The 19,846-nt window shown below is 43.2% G+C and overlaps 1 protein-coding gene across 3 annotated transcripts in view; it reads left to right on the forward strand.

The window, feature by feature from the left end:
- Nucleotides 1–19,846, forward strand: part of ITSN1 (intersectin 1) — a 215,823-nt gene that overhangs the window by 131,256 nt on the left and 64,721 nt on the right. For 2 of the 3 annotated variants that reach the window (XM_032396958.1, XM_032396960.1), the window contains exons 18-23: nucleotides 2,421–2,650; nucleotides 4,420–4,541; nucleotides 6,249–6,263; nucleotides 13,231–13,478; nucleotides 15,780–15,939; nucleotides 19,263–19,468. In XM_032396958.1, coding sequence (XP_032252849.1) covers nucleotides 2,421–2,650; nucleotides 4,420–4,541; nucleotides 6,249–6,263; nucleotides 13,231–13,478; nucleotides 15,780–15,939; nucleotides 19,263–19,468 — 981 coding nt within the window. The remainder of the gene's footprint in view (nucleotides 1–2,420; nucleotides 2,651–4,419; nucleotides 4,542–6,248; nucleotides 6,264–13,230; nucleotides 13,479–15,779; nucleotides 15,940–19,262; nucleotides 19,469–19,846) is intronic. The other variant, XM_032396959.1, reaches the window with a different exon arrangement.

Below are 19,846 nucleotides of genomic sequence, written 5' to 3' on the forward strand. Positions count from 1 at the left end.
TGCCACTCCGACTTCTTTCCTCTTTTCTTCAACTGCAAATTAAAGTTGAGTACAAAAGGAGAAAATTTGCTGCTGCTTAGGATCCAGACACATTTTTTTGTTCGTCTTTGTTTGAATATTTGTGTTTGTGGTTTGTTACTTTTACTGGTAACTTTCTGTCATGAGTCGTAGAAATTTATTTGTTAACTTTTGGTGTGTCTGATTTTGTTACCGGATATTTGCTTTTTAAAGTTCAGTTAATTTTTGACTCCAGGAAACAAAAATGACTATTTCAGTGATGCAGTATAAATTGTAAAAATTGGTTATTGAAATTAGAATAAAAAGATGAAGATACAGGGGTGCCTGGGTGGCTCAGTTGGTTAAGCGTCTGCCTTCAGCTCAGGTCATGATCCCAGGGTCCTGGGATTGAGCCCCACATCGGGCTCCCTGCTCAGCGGGGAGCCTGCTTCTCCCTCTGCCCTGCTGCTCCCCCTGCTCATGCTCTCTTTCTCTCACAAATAAATAAAATCTTAAAAAAAATACCTAATATATTAAAAAAAAAAAGATGAAGAAACATAACTTGAGGCAAATCATTGACTTTAGTGGGCTAAGCTCAGTTAAACTATCCAGAGGGGTACACAGTTTGTGGGCATGTGTAGTACAGTTGACCCTTGAACAACAAGGGGGTTAGGGGCACAGACCCCCCTGCTCAGTTGGAAATCTGAGTATAGCTTTTGACTCCCCCAAAACTTAACTGCTAACAGCCTACTCTTCTCGACTGGAAAGAAGCCTATAGATAACGTAAACAGTCAATTAACACATATTTTGTATGTTATGTGTGTTATATACTGTGTTCTTATGATAAGGTGAGCTAGAGAAAGAAAATGTTAAAATCATAAGGGAGAGAAAATATATTCAGAGCACTGTACTGTCAAATATCCCCGTTTAAGTGGACCTGCACAGTTCACCAGTGGGCAGGTGGGTAGGGTCTCTAACCAATTTAGAGGACTGTTTTATGGTTTTCTTGGGGTATGGTTCAAGGATTCATTTCTTGGATGTGCTGATTAACCCTAACTCCATCCTTTCCTTATCTTCAAAGTTGATAAAACGCTTTGATTATTCACAGCATACTGTACTGAGCTTTAACATTTCTACGGAGTAGAAGTCAACACAAAATACAATACAAAAAAGGTAAATTTCCTGCTTTACTCATATAAGTAGTACCCAAAAATTAACTTCAGAAATTACATGGTTATACACTATACATGAAGACTTTTATTAATAAGTAGCAAATATTAAGCAAATCCTATTGTGTGTTTTTGTTGTTGTTACAAATGACAACATAGGTATGGGACCCCTTCCAAAAAACTTTTTTGTGCTTAAAAGATGTTTTAAAAGCAAGTAAAACATTAAAGATTTAAGTTAAGAATTTTCCTGCATTAAATTTTCACATGCATACAGGGTAGAAATAAATATCATATTTTTTAAATGGCGAATACAAGCTTTCTTTGTTTATATTATATTCCTTTGGCAGTTTTCTAATTCCAGGAGATGACTGTGTGTTGGCCATGTCACAGGATAGCATGTTCAGGGTGTGGAGCCTAGAACCGGGCTGCCTGGGATTGAGCTCCTGGGATTGGCCGTGTGACCTTGGACAAGCCTTTTAATATCTCTGCCTCGTTTTTCTCCCGCGTAAAAATCGGGACGTTAATAGGACCTACTCCCCTGGTGTGAAGGGTAATGGAGTTCGTGTAGGGGGAGGACTAGTTATGACTATCATCGTATCGCTTACTTTTGCACGTGAGTTTCTCTAAAGTGTTTTCTGATCTTGAAGACGATCGTACAGTGAGAGAAAAATCGTCCCCGGTCCTGTCCTGTGGGCTTCAGGTTGCGGTCGTCTTAGATGTCAGGGCCTAGATTTCATTGCACTTGTCCCTTCATGTCAGTTACTTTGACAAACACAAAGTTTTCGGGTTCAGGAAAATGCCCAGAGCATTTTAGTTTAGTTTAGTAACAGGATGGCCACCACCTAAAGGGTTGAAACGAATCTGTTGCTTCCGCCTTCAGTTTTGGGGAGCTACATGTGTGTTCGTCGGGGTACGCGCTCTCGTCTCGTTCGTGCCTGTGTGTGTTACGGCTTTTTGCAGTGAAATACCAGTTTTATCATCGAGAAGTCTCTTTGTTAGTCTTCTAAACACCTGGTAAAATACATCAGGAACCTTCTTCCTGTGTTTTTCTGAGTCCTGTGCTTTCATCATCTCCCTCAGAATTGGAGCCCTGAGAGCCTTTGTCTTATTGACTCCGATAGCTCCGTCGGAGGGACAGTATCCTCTCTGCATGGAGCATCCCATTTGCTAGCTGGAGCCTTTTCTGTGAAAAGAGCCCACAGCATTATGAAACTGGAGTTGCTTCCTGGCTGTAATCAAGCATTTTGTTGACAGACGAGCTCAGGAGAGGGACAAGCAGTGGATTGAGCATGCGCAGCAGGACGATGAGCATCAGCGGCCAAGGAAGCTCCACGATGAAGAAAAACTCAGAAGGGAGGAGAGTGGCAAGAAGAAGGACAGTGAGGAGAAAAGCAAACTGGACCCGCAAGACAAGATGAGCCGGCTTTTCCATCAGCATCAGGAACCAGCCAAGCCAGCTGTCCAGGCACCCTGGTCCACCACAGGTAGTAGGGGCCACAAGTCATTCTAGCAAATAGGTTTTCTCTGCCAAATCGTCCTGAGGAAGACCCATATCTAAGGCAGGCCCTGTCTTGGCTCCTTTCATAGAGCTAGGTGTGAATGCCAGGGTCCTTTTTTTCAGACAGTGCAGATGTTCATTCTCTAGGCTCCTGACATGCCAGTTTAATCTTCCACCACCCAGCCAGCCTTTGGTCCCTCTCACACTGGCATCCAGGGCCTTTGCAGACAAAAATGGCATGAGTTTCCTTACCAAGCCCCATCCAGAAACCTGTATTCCAGATTTGGAAAGAACCTGTTGCTTCTCCAGTTTGCTCTTTTCTCTGGGAATTACTGAGCGGTTTCGGGCACCCTTGCCTACACTGATCTGTCTTCAGCCGATGCTACATGAAAGCGTGTTTTTGACCTTTTGAAAACTGACTGTTTTTTGCCCTTCGATCGTAAGTTGACTCTTTAAATCATGATAAATGAAAGCCTTTGAAATTGCTAGAAAACGTTATCTCTTGTATCAGATGCAACCTAGCATGTATTTTTGAGATTCTTGTGTGGGTCTATGGTACTGTGCAGCTTTGCAGATAATACTCAGCTGAAGAAAGGGATTGCCTTTTCCTTTGTATGGCAAATTATATCGATTTTATTTGTTCGATTATCAGTGTGCTTTTTATTGGTATACAGAAAGGAAAGAAAGAAGCACACTATTCCATAGGGTTTACTTGTTTCCTGTTTATAGTGGGCAGGGATGGGAGTGGGGTTCAGAGCTGGCCCCACTTCCAGATGCCTGCAGTCCAGGGAGAAAGTCTGGCAAGCAAAATTATGTTTTAATGCTGCCTTTGATATGAATAATAATTTCACCAGTACTCAATCTTAGGCCATTAGTTTAAATTCCTTATGTTTCCTCCTAGTATAGAATGAGGATTTCTTCTTCCTGTGGTCAGTGGGAAATGTGGCACCTCATCCAGTTCCAGACTGCATGAAGATAATACCTTCCCCTCATTGCTTTTCAGAGAAAATAGATGTGTGGCTAAATACCTACATTTCTAGGGTAAAACAGTTCAGAGGGCCATGATTAGGTACTATTAAGTGAATCAGAAGTCAGACTGTCTTCTGTTTGCATGCATTCTTAAAAAAAATTTTACTTAAACTCTATTTTCATATAAGGTCTGTCATTAGGCTCATTTCCCCCACCCCTGGGAGATGTGGAGGAAGACTTACTTCACTGGGGATTATCAATAATAATCATTGTTGGTGAAGTCAGCACTTAACGTTTTATGTGATTGCTTTAGCGGCCAAAGATATCAGCATTTCCAAATCTTTCAAAAATGTGGAAAGTTGTGCTTCTTTGCTTCCTGCCAAAGGAGTTTTCTTGGCTGATTCAGATCGGGGGTCACATTCTAACTGCTGCATTGAACTCGGCACCCTGGCGGGGAGGGGAGATAGAGGTCCTGATGCTTTACAGATGTGTGCTACCGAAGCCTCAGCCAGGACGTAAGACAGCCTCGCTGCAATCAGCATTGGGATGGTCTTTGTTGGGGGAGTGGCAGCCAGTGAACTCCGATGGATTTGAGTTGCTGACACCAGGTTTGGCTCTCCTTTGGCACGAAGTATGTGCTTCAGAAATTCCTTGAATAGATGGGAAGAGTTCAGATGTTAAGGTCAACAGCAGGGGAGAGGTCATTTGTTTGGCTTGTTGTCATGCATACGTGTTCCGTGTAATGCTTTATTTTTGTTCCCTTCTTCCCACTGTCTTTGTAAATAGAAAAAGGCCCACTTACAATTTCTGCACAGGAGAATGTAAAGGTGGTGTATTACCGAGCGCTCTATCCCTTTGAATCCAGAAGTCACGATGAGATCACGATCCAGCCCGGAGACATAGTCATGGTAAGAAAGACTCCAGTCAAAGTGTAATTTTCTGTCGATGATTAGCATCTGTCCTCCTCTTGCACTTTATTTGACAGAGTGAAATTGTCGCCGAGTGTGAAATCCAGGGTTTTTGAAGTATGGGCTCAATCTTCCTTTCCTATTAGAATGAAAGATGATATTTAGAAATGTATCCTAGCAGCACTTTAAGATAGAGGTGTTAAAGAAAATGGGTTCTTATCACAGCCTTGGCGTGTTTTTAACTTTGTAAAGGTCTGGTAATTTCAGAGTTTAGATTGCTTAAATACTATGAATAGTCTTTAAGAAATAGTTTTAAATGCAGAATGCTTTATCATCACTTTCACAATTGCCAATGATAACTTTTGTATCTTTGGGTCAGTGCATCTTTTTTTCCCCTTTAACTGTGTGATCTTTGAATTGTGTGAATTACATACAGTTAATCTGCCTTCTTACTCTGTAAATGAGCAGATAAAAGAGTTCAGAATTTTGCTTTGTCGTAGTTCCTTGAATTATACTAATAGTTAAATAGACTCAAACTATAGTAACCACTTTAAGAAAGGATAAAGCCATGTGGTTAACCTAAATTATTTTCTGAAAGAAAACAGTAGTTCTTCCATCTAGTTAATAACCTCAGAATTAAGAGTCATACAAGTGGTCAAACTTTGCATTACTGTTGGCATTTTTTGTTTGTTTAAAGATATTGGAATGGTTCCAAATTGTAAAAGAACTCTGAGTGAGACAAACGTGCCTGTGGTTCTGGTAGTAGGTGTCTTTGAAGTTAAAGGGTAATGCACAGATCATTGCACTATTGCTCATGCGTGCATCTTGCATGTTTACATCAGATCTCTGCGTGGAGATGCTGTGATCCTTAGTGAGCCAAAATATATAGAAAGAACAATGTGTTTGGTCTTCAGAGATCTCAGGCCTTTCTCCCCTTTATTTCTGACAGTCTTATCTCAAATTATCATGGGCTTGAAATAAGGGAGTCAAGGCCAAATATCAGATTCTTTAGAAGTCAAAATCTCCGTAACAATAACACACCCTCTCCAAATAGAGTCCAGCCTTCGTTCGGCAAACAGTGCGGGAAGGCGTGCGTGCTAGCCTCACTCAGTCTTTACAGAAAGAACGGCTGGGTTCTCTGTGGGCGGGCACAGCGCTCCGTACACAGGGACAGTGTTGCAAGGCGTCTGCTTCACCACCAACTCTTTCCCACACTGTGTTTTCTGATGGCCTGAAGCAGCTTTACTCATACTGCCTCATCTTTGAAATATCGCAGCTTTTAAAACCTGTGAATTGTTACAATATATAAAAATACCATGCTGGGACTCTAAAACTTATGAAAGTACAATGTGACATCAGAGAGGGCTTCATTACAAAGTTGTTTCTTTACACTGAAACAAAAAAAAGAGCTTAAAAGTTTTTGAAACTGGATTTTGTTGCAACACAAGGTCCAGGAAAGTAGCGCTCTCTTCTTGAGATCAGGAAGTGTTACAAATGTTACAATAAGGAAGTGTTCTAGATGATCTGTACTTTAATGAGAAGATATTGCTGTATTTTGGAAACATAGTCTTGTTACAATGATATTGTTCCTCAAACTGGCTAACCACCAGCTTGACTAGATGAATAGAGTTTAGATGTGCTGTAAAAATAAAACATTTCATTAAACATATTTTGCCTTGCTTTCAAACCTTTGCTTTCCTGGTGGAGGTTAAAGGGGAATGGGTAAGTCTGTGTAACTGTCAGGAAGTCTGCATCTTATTAAATGTTTTCTTCTTTTAAATCACTTTAATTCTGTGTAAGTACACATATCTTCGGGTGTTGTCGTGGCAGTAAAAATACGTTTTGAGTTTGTGTAGTAGGTTTTGCTTAAAAAAAAAAAAAAAAAGAGGTATAAAAGTTTGTGTACCGGATTTCTCTTTGCCAGATTCCATTTAAGGCCTAACTGGAAGGCTGTGTATTTGGCAAATTATAAGGTTAAGTCTCCATCTCAGGCTACAGACAAAAATAAGTTCCAAGTAGTTTAAACATAAAAGTTAAATTTCTTTAAAAGAAATTTTTTTTTTTGAAAAAGGAAAATATGGGAATAATTTCCTGGCAAAGAAATACCTTCCTGAGTTAAAACCAGAAGCCATAAATGGTAAAAATGGACAGATTTGACAATAGAAAATAATTAAAACTTGTATATTGCAAAATACATCCATATTATATAAAGACTCCTAAAAGTTAATATGAAAGAAACCCAAAAATTACAAAACTTGTCCAAGGATATGAAGAGATATTCACACATGAAGAAAAGTATGTGATTTTAAAAATATACAGAAAGAGGCTTTATCTCATTGGTGATCAGGAAATGCAAGTTAAAAAACCCCAGATAGCATTTTTCATTTCTCACCTGAGCAAGTTTAAAGGTTTGGTAATACCCAGCTCTGTCAAGAATGCAGGAAAGTAGATCAAATACACGCTGTCAGCATGCTTATATGAATTGGCTAAGTTATTTGAAAAGCAATTTGACAATACCTATTCAAATTTAAAATTCTTATTCCCCTTGACCCAGAAATTCTGTTATTTTCCCTCCTCTAGACTGTATTTTGGCAGATGCACAAATACATTTGTTGATGAAGGTTCACTGCAGCGTTGTTGGTAAAAACGAAAAAGGAATAGCCCCATATAAGTAAGGGAATGGTTTAAATAAATTATGATACAGCTAAGCAGGAAGATTTAAGATGTGAAAAAAAAACTGTATAGATCTACACATACAGATAAGCTCGCCAGTAAAAAAAAAAAAAAGTCAGGAACAGTAGGTACAGCATAATTGCATTTTGGTTAAATAAAAATCTATGTGTGTGTATATGTGAATGTTTTTATGTGTGTGGTTAAATTCTTGAAATATAGACATGAAACCATTAACATTGGTTACTGCTGGGCAGTAAAGAGGGGGCTTTCATGTTTAATTTTTTTGTACTTTTATGTTATTTTCATATTTACAAATGTACCAACATTTGTAATTTTTAATGAAACACTAAAAATAGATCCAACTTTGACTAAGTATAACAGAATGAATACCCAGTTCTGGAATGGTGTTTGCTTTATCTCAGACATCCCAAATATGTCATGAAGGATGGAACGTACGGCTAGGCATAATTTACTGGCTTGCTGAGGGGACAGAGCAGTGTCTTCTTCTACTACACAGTACAGCATTACACCCCAAATGGCATTCAGCTGTATTATCTTCATGAGGTAACAGTCGGCGCACACACACACACACACACAACCCCACCAAAATTGACATGTGATAGTAACATTTTTTATTCCCTGGAGTTTGAGGTGATCATTTTACATGATCATGAAAATATGTAGTAGAACATTACTGTCGATCTCTTGGTTGAATCATCAGGATTTCACTTATTTTTGTGGGCACAATAACCATCAGATTCTGATTTCTCAAACTTCTTTGTAAATTAGTGGACTATTCCTGGTTAGATTTCAGAAGTCTAATATTTCCTTTTTTAACATTGGCAGCCTTGGAGGGAGCTTTAAAAAGTCTTTTGTTTCTGAAAAAAACTATCAGTCCAGTTTTCTCCAAAAAATATTTTTTTCCACGGTTGACAAAAATAAAAGTGGTATCTTGTATATAGTCCTGTTTTAAATATTGCTTATAATATAAAGAAATATAAGATGATGTCTGCCATTCATATATTTAAAGTCTTTTTAGAAAAGTAGGGAGAAACGCATGAAAAAGCCAATGTCTGATGAAGTTCTCAATGAATGCTTACTAACTCTCCTAGGAATTTAAGAGGAAAGGAATCAGAATGGACTGATATGCTCAGGGAGGAACTTGTTTTTTTTTTTTTTTTAAATTTTATTTATTTATTTGACAGAGAGAGAAAGCACAAGTAGGCAGAGCAGCAGGCAGAGGCAGAGGGAGAAGCAGGCTCCCGGCTCAGCAGGGAGCCTGATGCGGGGCTTGATCCCAGGACTCTGGGATCGTGACCTGAGCCGAAGGCAGCTGCTTAACCGACTGAGCCACCCAGGCGCCCCAGGGAAGAACTTCTTAATGGAAACTTCTTAATTGAGTTTGACCTTGAGTTTGACAGCTAGTACTTAAATACTGTGAACATTGATGGCCTATCTTCTGATCCAGAGGTCCCAAAATTTGGAGAGTGAATAGATCAAATTTGACATCCATGATGTATTGGAATAGCATAAGAAATCAGAAGAGGGGTGCCTGGCTAGCTCAGTCGGAAGAGCATGCGACTCTTGATCTCGGGATCATGAGTTCAAGCCCCATGTTGGGTGTAGAGCCTACTTAAAAAAAAAAAAAATTTTTTTTTAGAAGACCTTTGCTCACTGCCATTTTGTTGAAGTTTGTCTTAAGAGCACAGGCTCATCATCTAACTCAGCAGGTCTGGGTGGTGCAGGACTGAGGACATTAGAACTGTTCATGGAGCTTAGAAGAAATAAGCGTTCTAGGGCTCACCCCCAGAGACTCTGGGCACTTTACTCCATATACAGGATTCAGAATCTTCTCCAGGTAGACCTCTTAGGCAGTCACTTTTGGGAATCACCTATCTAACCTAATGCCTTTTTCCTGTCAAGACTAATTCTAAATCATTTCTGAAACATATCCTCTTAGAAATTTCCCAAAAAAGGACACTTCTTTATCGGTTATCAGCCAATCTACCAGTTCCATTCATTCTGAAAATTGTTTATCTTCTAATTTGGTGTTATTCATGTAACATTAAACTCATTGTTTTTCCTTGTTTTCTCTGGATGGAGATTTTTTTAGTATAGTTAGTATCTTTTCTTTCCTGCCTTCCTTCGATTTCCATAGCCTTAACATCTGAGGTTGGCTTGTTTAGTAACAAGTGGCCATAGTATCATCACTGTTTGGAGGGACAGGTACACATCCGATTCCAGGAGTGGGCCATACGCAGCCCCCAGCCTGTTTATTATAATAAAGTTTTATTGGAACGCAGCTGGACCCATCATTTGCATACTGCTTTCAGCTGCTTTTGCACTGCAAGGGTAGAGTTGAGTAGTTACAACGGAGGAGAAATTTGATGACCTCTAAATTAGAGCTTTAGAAAACAATTTTCATATTCCAACCCAAAAGTTTTTGGGAAAACATTGTATTCCCAAGCTGGCAGATGCAGAAACCATGTGCTGCGCCCCCCGTACTCAGCACATCCCAGGCAGCCCCCCCAGCTGCTCTGAGTTGGTACACAGTTTAAATCTCTTTGCTGTCCTTGTTCTGTGTCATGCTTGCGAGGGGAGAGGGACTTTCTCTTTCCTTCTTTGCAACAAGGTCAGAGATTTCAGAAATATTCATGCTACCGGAGGAATTTGGCAGCCATGAAGCATATAAACAGTGAGAAAGGAGACCGTATTATCGGGCTTCAGCCATATGTACTTGAACCTCATAGCTGCTGTGTGCATTCGACTGTGGAATCCAAGCCCTGCAGCCCACAGTGTATATTAACATTCGGTAGAATAGATCAGTGACGTTCGAGACACGTGCACAGCGTCTGGGGTTTGTGTTTCCCTTTTTGTTGATGTTCCACTAGAATGATCCCCAAATGCTTTGAGGTGTTGCAGTGGGGCTAGTTAAATGAAAGTGTAGTAAGACTCAGGTCCCCCTGACTTAGAGCCACCAGGAGATGAATCTACTTTATGTACGTTAAGCTCCACATTGTAGCCAGCCCTGTATGCCTAATGCCTAACTCTTTTTCTGTTCTAACCTTATGTACTATTTTTCCACCTTTGGATTGGCATTTTGGGTCAAGTTTCCCAAATCCAGGAAGAAATATTTCTCCTTTTCATATGAGAACCTTTGTGCTTTTTCTAAGTGGTTAATTTAATGTTGAGAGTGAATTTTTCTTACATCCTCTGAATCTTAAAATGAAGTTATTCGTTAAAATTAAGGGATTCCTGTAAGAACAAATCAGGCTTATTGAGACTATTGGTTGGTCACAGTTGACCAGTGAATTTCCTTGGTTAAAAGGGAAAAACTGATCTATTACCCTGAAGGATGGGGAAACTCTTGTTGGCACAGATAAGAGGCTTATATGATACCTTCTCTGCTTCCTAAGTATACAAAACGCCTTTCAGCGGTGAAGCACGCTTTCTGTCTTATGAGGGGAACAGGGCTGGGTGTGATCAGCTACCTGGGATACAAGCTAGACCTGCCCAAAGGGCTTCAGATCCAATTCCAGATGTCAGTCCCAAAAGTCCTGTTAACCAGAGAAGACCCTTTGTGTCAAGGGAATGACAGTAAAACCCAGGACATAATTGAGTCAAGCAGAGGACATTTGAGGAGGTCCTACTTGGACAGACGAGTAGCAGTTCCAGAAAGGCCATGATGCATGATTGAACTCCAGCCCCTTAAAGCATTGCTGCTGGCGGAAGGCAAATGCAGAGGGCCCGGGGTCCCAGGCAGGTTCCTAGACAGAGAGCGCCCCATACAGAAAACGAGGGATGGTTCCGTAAAGTGGCGGTAAAGACCAGGCTCTTAGAACGGGACAAAAGCCCACATGAGAGAGCTTCAGTACAGATTTAGAGCGGGACAGCAGGAGAGGTGGCTTTTAAAACTCTATCATTAAACACTTCTCAGGTGCCAGGCAGTGTTTTAAATATTTCACAATTCTCATAGCCACCAATAATGAGACAGGTACTATCATCACCATGTGACAGATGAAGAACTTGAGGCACCGAGCGATGAAAGTTGCCCAAAGTCACCCAGTTAATAAATGGTAGAACTGGTATTTAAATTGGGGCAGTCTCCTGAGCTCTACTCTTGATCATTACCCTTCACCTTCTGGAGGCCAGGTCACTGTGTCAGGCTCCAGTTCCTTCCTTACTCACTCCTGCCTGACATCACCTCGGTCCTAGAGAGGTGGAGGGGGGTAGGAACTTGACTGTCGTTGAACCTGCCCAGGAGTTGGGGAGCCCCCAGCACAATCTGGCCTAAAAACAGCTGTTTCCATTGCAAAGCTGTGCCGATGTTTAAATGTGTCACAGTATCACCAGTAAATATAAATGAAGAAGGAAAATCATTTAGCCATTTGCATTTTGCATAAAATCCAAGTGGGAAAAAATGTCCTCTTAAATCCTCATCTAGAGAAACAGTTGGGGCTGCCCAGAAAAAGGAATGTAAGCACAAAACAGTGTGGGGGAGTTGAATGAAAAGTGGCTAATGTGTTCACATCTGATGTAAGCGTTAGCAGGAGTATCAGAACTGTAAAGCAAAAAATAGAATCTCCGAAGCAATATTGCTCTTTATCTTGGGGAACTCCTTTTTGGAGCATTCTCAGTTTTTAAAAATTGCTTTTACCCCTGACAGTAAGGGTGCCCTAAGGTGGAGCAGAGTGCCAGTATCTTCTACTCACTGAAAGTTTTGTAAATAAGATCTCGAGTTAAGTCGTAAGCCGTGTAATTCTACTTTTTCCACCCCGTCCCAAGCATGTTGAAAATTCAAGTATGCTAATAAACATTTACACTTACTCTGGACTGAATACAGGTAGTAGATGTTCGGTTCCATAGTCTGGAGCTTTATTTTTTTATTTTTATTATTATTATTTTTTACTGTATGTTTGAATGAGTTAGAAAACTGGTATTTTTTCTGTTTTTCCAAAATCATTGTTAAGGTCCTCCCTACTCATTTCTGTGATTTCTAAAAAGCAACATTAACATCTGATGAAGTGTCCAATGTTTTACCTCCTTAGGCAGTATATGTTAAGGGATAAAAATAAGATAAGGTCTCTGATTTGATTTAGTAATGAAAATAGTTTTCTAATAGTGAAATAATTTTCCTCCAATAATAGTGAAATAATTTTCCTCCAAAGTCGTTCTCCTGTTGCCCATAAAATAGGGGGGGTAACTCATAAAGATAGGTAGAACCATCCTGGTGATTTTGAATGATGCTTTTAAATTAGAATTAAAATGCAAACATAAAAGCACTTGATATAATAGCCTCTGTGAGAGTTTTAAACAGCAGAAATCTGTATTCTCATGTGTACTTTTATAATATTAAAGTTAAATCTATATAAAAGAAAAACATAGGACCTTAATAAAATTGACCGTTGCCATGAATAATCTCTTCTTTAATTTAATTTAAATTAGATATATGATGAGAAAATTAAAGAAGAGCTTTTAAATGGCTTAACATCAGCTTTGCTTCCCGTGGAAACCATCTAACACCGTGTTTTTATCTTTCCTATCCCTGTGCTGAACAAATACCGCTTAGTTATTAGAGATTTTGAGTACTGATTAATGTTGATTGCACCCTTTGCTTTCAGCTTTAAATCATAAACCCAAGTCAAATTATTTTTTAATAATTCCATGACCTCCCAAGTGATGAAGTCTGTCACATCACTTTCCAATTCAAGGTAACTCTAAAAATTTCAAGTATGGACCTGAGGACTTTAGGCACTTTATCTTAACTGCCATTGCTAGAAAAGGGGGGGAGAAGCTAAAAAAAAAAGCAGAAAGAACGAGACCTTGCATTACAACACATACTGTTTGTTCAGAGTTAATGTTTAGAGACGGTTTTCCCAGACATGCAGATGAGAACAGGGAGAAGAGGCGTCCGTGTGGTGTGTCCATCCGACAGGGTCGGAGGCTTGGGGCTTGGTCCTGGGAGAGCACTTGGTGTCTTTACAGGTTGATTTAAAGTCTGTGACTTTTCCTGCAGGTGGACGAAAGCCAAACTGGAGAACCAGGCTGGCTTGGAGGAGAATTAAAAGGAAAGACGGGCTGGTTCCCTGCAAACTATGCCGAGAAAATCCCAGAAAACGAGGCTCCCACTCCAGTCAAACCCGGGCCTGACCCAGCCTCTGCACCTGCACCCAAACTGGCCGTGCGCGAGCCCCCCACTCCTGTGGCGGTGACCGCTCCAGAGCCCTCCACGACCCCCAACAACTGGGCTGACTTCAGCTCCACGTACGTGTAGCCACGCTCTTTCTGAGGACTTCTCGTCTCCTCGCTCAGTAATCTTTCTAAAGTATTGCTATGGTTTTGGGCCGTACATCTGCGGAAAGGAGCGGGCTTATTTCCATTACCCGTTTCTCTGACCACTGTGCTAGCAAACTGCGGAGGACGGTCTCTGACCTGGCTCTGGCGATCTCATCGCTCCGCAGTGGTTTGTCCTGGCACCCGCCAAACAAAGCCTGTCCTCTTACTGCGCTCGGGATTGGTCTGTGTCTCTCCTTCTTGTGGAAGAAATGGAGAAATGCCGTTTCCTAATGATCTCACACCCAGGTCAGTCAGCACAGAGAGTCATTTCCGGCATGTAACCAGCCCTTTCTTGCTGGTCAGAAACAGAAATTGAATTCAGTCACATGGTTTTGAACAAGCTAGAAAGCTGTTTCCTTTAAAGCTTTCCTCTGTCCTCTGTCATCGGTCTGGTACACATATGTTGGGGCGGCGCCCTTGGTCAGCAGGAAATGGCATTAAAAACTGTGTGTAAGCAGAGATTTGAAATGATGGAGGTAACCGCTGTCCACACTTTCGGTTAGAGGACCGTGATCTATGTGTGCAGTTGTCGAAAAGTATTTTTTTTAAGATTTTATTTGTTTATTTAACAGAGAGATAGCACAAGTAGGCAGAGCGGCAGGGAGCCTGACGCAGGGCTTGATCCCAGGATCCTGGGATCATGACCTGAGCTGAAGGCAGACGCTAAACCGACTGAGCCACCCAGGTGCCCCATAAAAATATTTTAGACAGGCAGTCAAGTAGGAGTGATTTGAGTAAGAAATACCTTAATTTTTCTTTTTTCAAGTCTGATCATCTTTCAAAAGAAACAGATGGAAGGCCAGGAATCGAGACGTAGTGCTGGAGAAAGATCAGATGGCTCAAATAGAGGGGAGAAAAGAACGTGGTAACCAAGGGCAGAGGAAGTGGAGGGAAGGATGGAAGGAATAACAAGTTTTTCATACTCCTATTTTCATGTAAAAGGTTGCAGTTGCTACAAAAGGTCCTCCCTATCTAGCCTCTGCTAAAAAGTAGCCTTCCATTAGCATGATTCCAAGTTGAAACTCTCCCATTCTGTCTTGATCTTGATTGAAAAGTTCTGACTTTTTTTAAACTAAAGCTTAGGCTAACATAAAAGACAAATACCGTGTTTTCTGGGATTTTGTTTTGCTGTGGATTCAGTCATTGTGACTCTTCTGCAATACACGTGTGGTGTGCAGTTCTGCTGCTATAATTATGGGCGTCTTATTTTCCAAACCCAGAATCAGGATGTACAGTCTAAGAATTTTTTTTTTTTTAAGAGAGAGAGAGAGACAGGGAGGGGCAGAGAAAGAGGGAGAGAATCTTAAGTAGGCTCCATGCCCAGCGCAGAGCCCAGCGTGGGGCTCGAATCCACGGCTGTGAGACCATGACCTGAGCCGAAATCAAGAGTCGGACGCTTCACCGACTGAGCCACCCAGGCGCCCCTCAAAGGAATTATTTTGCTTTTCAAATGTGTTTATGTCTCATAAAGACGTAAAAAAGTAAATTACATTTGGGTTTGCGATCGCACCGATGTAGTTATTTAACATTATAAAGATCACAAAATTAAAACCGTCCCTGAGCTCCAGCATGACTGGTTGCTGTAAGGGTACCACCTGTCGTTACCCCGGTGGCTGGGCACGTGGCCTGGTGCTCGCTGTGGCACCGATGGGACAGAGAGACGGTGTTGAGCGCCAGCTGCGAAGCCGGCCTGTTTTCATAGGTGCCGCCTAGCTTCCTTCTTGCTGGCCTCGCTGTTGTTTTTACAAATGACAAAGTGGCAGAATATTGTTGCCATTTTATCAATGAGGAAATGAAGATTCAGAGAGACTACTGTCATGTGCCTGAGGTTCGTCGCTAGGGTGTGAAGCTCGGACTTAACCACGTCTGAAGCTCGGACTTAACCACGTCTGAAGCTCTTTCCTCCCCGTCTTGTTTTTGAACTTTAGGAAGTCCCATAAGGGGTGCCTGGGTGGCTCAGTCGTTAAGCGTCTGCCTTCGGCTCGGGTCATGATCCCAGGGTCCTGGGATCGAGCCCCACATCGGGCTCCCTGCTCGGCAGGAAGCCTGCTTCTCCCTCTCCCACTCCCCCTGCTTGTGTTCCCTCTCTCGCTGTGTGTGTCTCTGTCAAATAAATAAATAAAATCTTAAAAAAAAAAAAATAAAGCCCCATAAGTCTCCGTGTGCTGTGGGTGAAAGCTGGTGCATAGGAAGGACTCACTTCTCATGGTGGCGTATGTTTCCTTCTAGGTGGCCCACCAGCACAAGTGAGAAGCCGGAGACAGACAACTGGGACGCGTGGGCTGCCCAGCCCTCGCTCACTGTCCCCAGCGCCGGCCAGCTAAGGCAGAGATCAGCATTTACTCCAGCTACAACCACTGGCTCTTCTCCGTCTCCTGTCTTAGGCCAGGTAAAGGCAGTTAGGGGGAGTGTGAAGACCCGGCCCGCTGTACCCAGTACCAGCACGTTTGGCAAGTGCTTCTGGACAGTGTTATTTGTATGTATCTGGGTCAGGTGGCCGTGTGGATTCAGGTCACATTTTCCCAATAGCGTTCAGGAGCCTGGAGAGTTCGGAGGAGGGTAATCTCCTGCACAGGTTGACCAGAAAAGCTTCCCTGAAGAAGGGGCATTTGAACAGCATCTTGCCGTGGGTAGATTTTATTCGCAAGTGGAGTGGGCTGGCCTCACAGCCAGCAAATACTGTGAGGAGAGGCTTTAAGGTAGGAGATCAGAGTGTTTGGGGAAAAGCTTGGGCCAGTCGATTTGGGGAGACCAGTGAGTATATATCGGAAAAGATTGGCTGATTACAGGTGAACAGGATAAAGTAGTTAATTCTGAATATTACTACTCCATACAATAAAGCAGTCATTGACTTAAAACAGTAAAGATAAAGGAATGTCTATAAATGATCAAACAGAGCAAGTGCCCATTGGGCAGGCATTTGGGGGTGGGGGAACAGCTTCTGACCTGGAGCAGGTTCGTGGGGAGGTACAAGCAGAGGACATTGGGCAGGAGCGACCGCTAAGCAGGACCAAGTCACACTCCTATTGGAGCCAAAGGAAAGGAGAGCAGTGGGGGATTGAGGGAAGGATTTGACCTCAGAGAGAAACGGGGGCACAAAGAGAAAGTGATTTTTAGTTGGAGGAGCCGGGTTGTAGATGTGTTTAGTTTAAGGTGAACGTGGGGCACCAGGTGGGCCCGTCCAGCGGGCAATGGGAACGTAGATCTGCTCTGAGGCCACGTATGAGCTCTTCAAAAAAGAACAGAGCGAGAAAGTGGAAAATAGGCAGAGTGTGTGTGTTCTGCAACCCAGGAGAGGAGGAGGAGCTCCTGCCCGGAGGGGTTCCTTCCCTTTGCTTCTGTCCCGGCTTGACTGTTTGCAGAAAGGGGGGTGGTGACCAGGCCAAGAGAGCAGTCAGTGTGGCTAGAAGAGTGACCTGGGACCTGGGACGGAGTAGGATAAACCGATGGCGAAGAGTGGGGGAGGCAGAGAGGGTGAGCGAGTGAAGAGGTTTGTGACCCCGGAATCACGGGAGCAGAGCGCAGGGAGGGCACCGGAGAGAAAGGGACCGCAAGTCAGGCCCCAAGAACGCCATGGTGGGGGGTGGGAAGCACATGCAGGGTGCAGAAGACAGGATTCTTCTTCTGGGAGAGGGAGGGTGAAGAGAGACTGGAGAAAGGTAAAGGAGAAAAAGGAATTCAGGTGGCACAGTGTGGCCACCTTCTCGGGAGGGGATTCTGAGGGCTGCGGAGTGCACAAAATCAGCCAAGAAGAGTGAAGGATTTCTGGGCGGGATTTAACCTGAATCTCTAACTGGTCGTCCCTGCACTTTATCTCGGCTCCCTGCAGCCATACTGCGGTCTAGTCTGGACTAGAAATAGCAGTAGAAAGAGAAGCTGCTACTACGGTAATTGTTACTACCACAGCAATACTAGGGATAGATTCATTAAACTTCCTTAACCTTTTAGAGGAAGTGTTTCTGTTTTATAAGGTGGAAACTGAGGCCTAGGGAGATGAAGCGGTTGTCCAGAGTCACGAAATTACTAAGTGACACAGATAGGGTTCCAACCCCGAGTCCAGGCTGTGTCCGGTCCCAGGCTGGGTTATTCGCTTGTCTCCGCGGGGAAGGGTTGACAAGGCAGGCACAGGGAGGGCGTCTCGGGGGAAGAGCTTATGAGACGCCAGGGAGGGCCCACGCAGTCGAAATGGCTGACTTGGGGGCCCAGGCTTGGCAGAGGAATGAATGGAAGCAACTGGGAGGATTGGACAGCACAAAAGAGCCACAAGCCAGAGGACTGTGGGGACGGGGGGCTCCCGCAAGCCGAGGGAAGAAAATGGGAGGCAGAGAATCTGTGAGACTTGAAGGAGGTGTGCAGCCGAGATGGGAGGGAGGAGGGACGTGGTAGGTTTGAGAAGGTGAGGACCCAGGAAGACCAGGGGTGGAGAGGTTGTCAGCATGGCTGCTGGGGCTATTTGACATGTAAATACTCACCATCGAGCGTCGATAGGACAGTGTCCTCTAAAGGCAAGTACGCGTTGGTCCTGAAGGAGCTGTCTTTGGGCATCATCTTTTGTGTCTGTGCGTTTTCACATATGCTTGAAAGTTGACGTTGTATTTTTTTAATATTATCTTAAGATATTGTAATGGTTTTACGTTACAGTTTTTAAAAAGATAATAAATGGCTCACCCTGCCTTTCCAGCCTCATCTCCTACTACACCCCTCCAGGAAACTAGGCTCCACGCACCCCGGGACTATGCTCCTCTTCCTGGACCCTTTGCTGTGCGCCATCTCGAGGCCTTGGCCTGTGCCGTGCCCTCGGCCTGGAGTGCCCTTCTTCCGAAGCCCTAGCTCGCCCAGCCCTTCTCGCCCTTCAAGGCCCAACTCCAGTGCCTCAGCCTCCGTGAAATTGTCCCTGTTGCCCGTGGGCAGAATTCAGTCCTCTTTCCTCTCTCTTCCCACAGTGAATAGTTGGAGCCTCTTTGTAGTAGATTTCATTCTACCAGGTGGTCTAGATCATTGCGTGTATCTCTTTCTTCCCCATTAATTGTGAAGTCTTCACTAAGAATAGCGTACTGTCCCTTTTTATGGTTAATAAAGTCTTTTAACCTAAATTATTTTGAGGAGGCAGGTGGCATTTCATTCCTCTTTGTAATAACCCCACGTTGCCTTTGCATGTAGATGTTGGCATGGATCACAATGCGTTTACGCCCCGTGTCCCTAAAAAGGAACTAAAACAAGCGCAGTCCAACGCAGGGCATATTTTCCTGTGTCCACCTAAACTCAGATATCAGTTTGTTATCCCTTGAGGTTCCATAAGATTTCTGCTCCCCTATCAATCTTCCACCAAACGCCTGAATCCGGGGGAGGGGTACCCTGGGCCCCTCGGGGGTTAAAATGGAACCAAATAGAAAAGGCACACAGCCAGGTGCCACAAAATAAATACGACCTCCTGGCTTGTTGAAAGGGGGCGTTTGAGATGGCCAGACAATGGCCTTGTGATTAGGCTGGCAGGTTTGCGCCTCTCCTTTTGAAGAGAAGCGATTCCTAAGACGCAGGGACGCATCCAGCATCCATACTACACCGAAGCAGGGTCCTTTGTGGCCAGGCGCGTGCGTGTGCGTGCGTGCATGTGTGTGTGTGTGTGTGCACGCGCGCTTGCTGGGAAGGAGCGTCCTGAGTCGGTGACCGATCACGGAGTAACGAGAGGTCCTTTATGTGTTTCCGTACAAGGGTGAGAAGGTGGAGGGACTACAAGCCCAAGCCCTGTATCCTTGGAGAGCCAAAAAAGACAACCACTTAAATTTTAACAAAAATGATGTCATCACCGTCCTGGAACAGCAAGACATGTGGTGGTTTGGAGAAGTTCAAGGTCAGAAGGGTTGGTTCCCCAAGTCTTACGTGAAACTCATTTCAGGGCCCATAAGGAAATCTACAAGGTATTTTTGTGTTTATCTGCTTCTGTTAGATGAAAATAATGTTAGGCATTAAAGTATTGCTTGCATTGGTTAAGATTCACAGATGGGATTGCAGGATAATTTTGTCTTCCAGATCCTCTAGCGCCAGAAGTTAGGGGACGTGCCAGCAGAAGGCAGCCTCTGACAAATAAGGGGTCATGTTTTTCCCTTTCACTTGTGGAAGGCTGCGTATCTTGTTTTTCAGTGACTTCTGTAAGAGGAAATTCTACTCTGAGACCTGGAACATTCGTGTGGCTTTGTCGGAGAGTAAGCCTCTCTTCGTGCCTGGTACCCAGTACTTTTGCCAGATACACACGAAGACTTAGAGGCCCAAAGCTTTTGGGGAAATAATGGAAAGAA

Source organism: Phoca vitulina, unplaced genomic scaffold (genome assembly GCF_004348235.1).
Source record: "Phoca vitulina isolate PV1807 unplaced genomic scaffold, GSC_HSeal_1.0 scaffold95, whole genome shotgun sequence".
NCBI classification, from domain to species: Eukaryota; Metazoa; Chordata; class Mammalia; order Carnivora; family Phocidae; genus Phoca; species Phoca vitulina.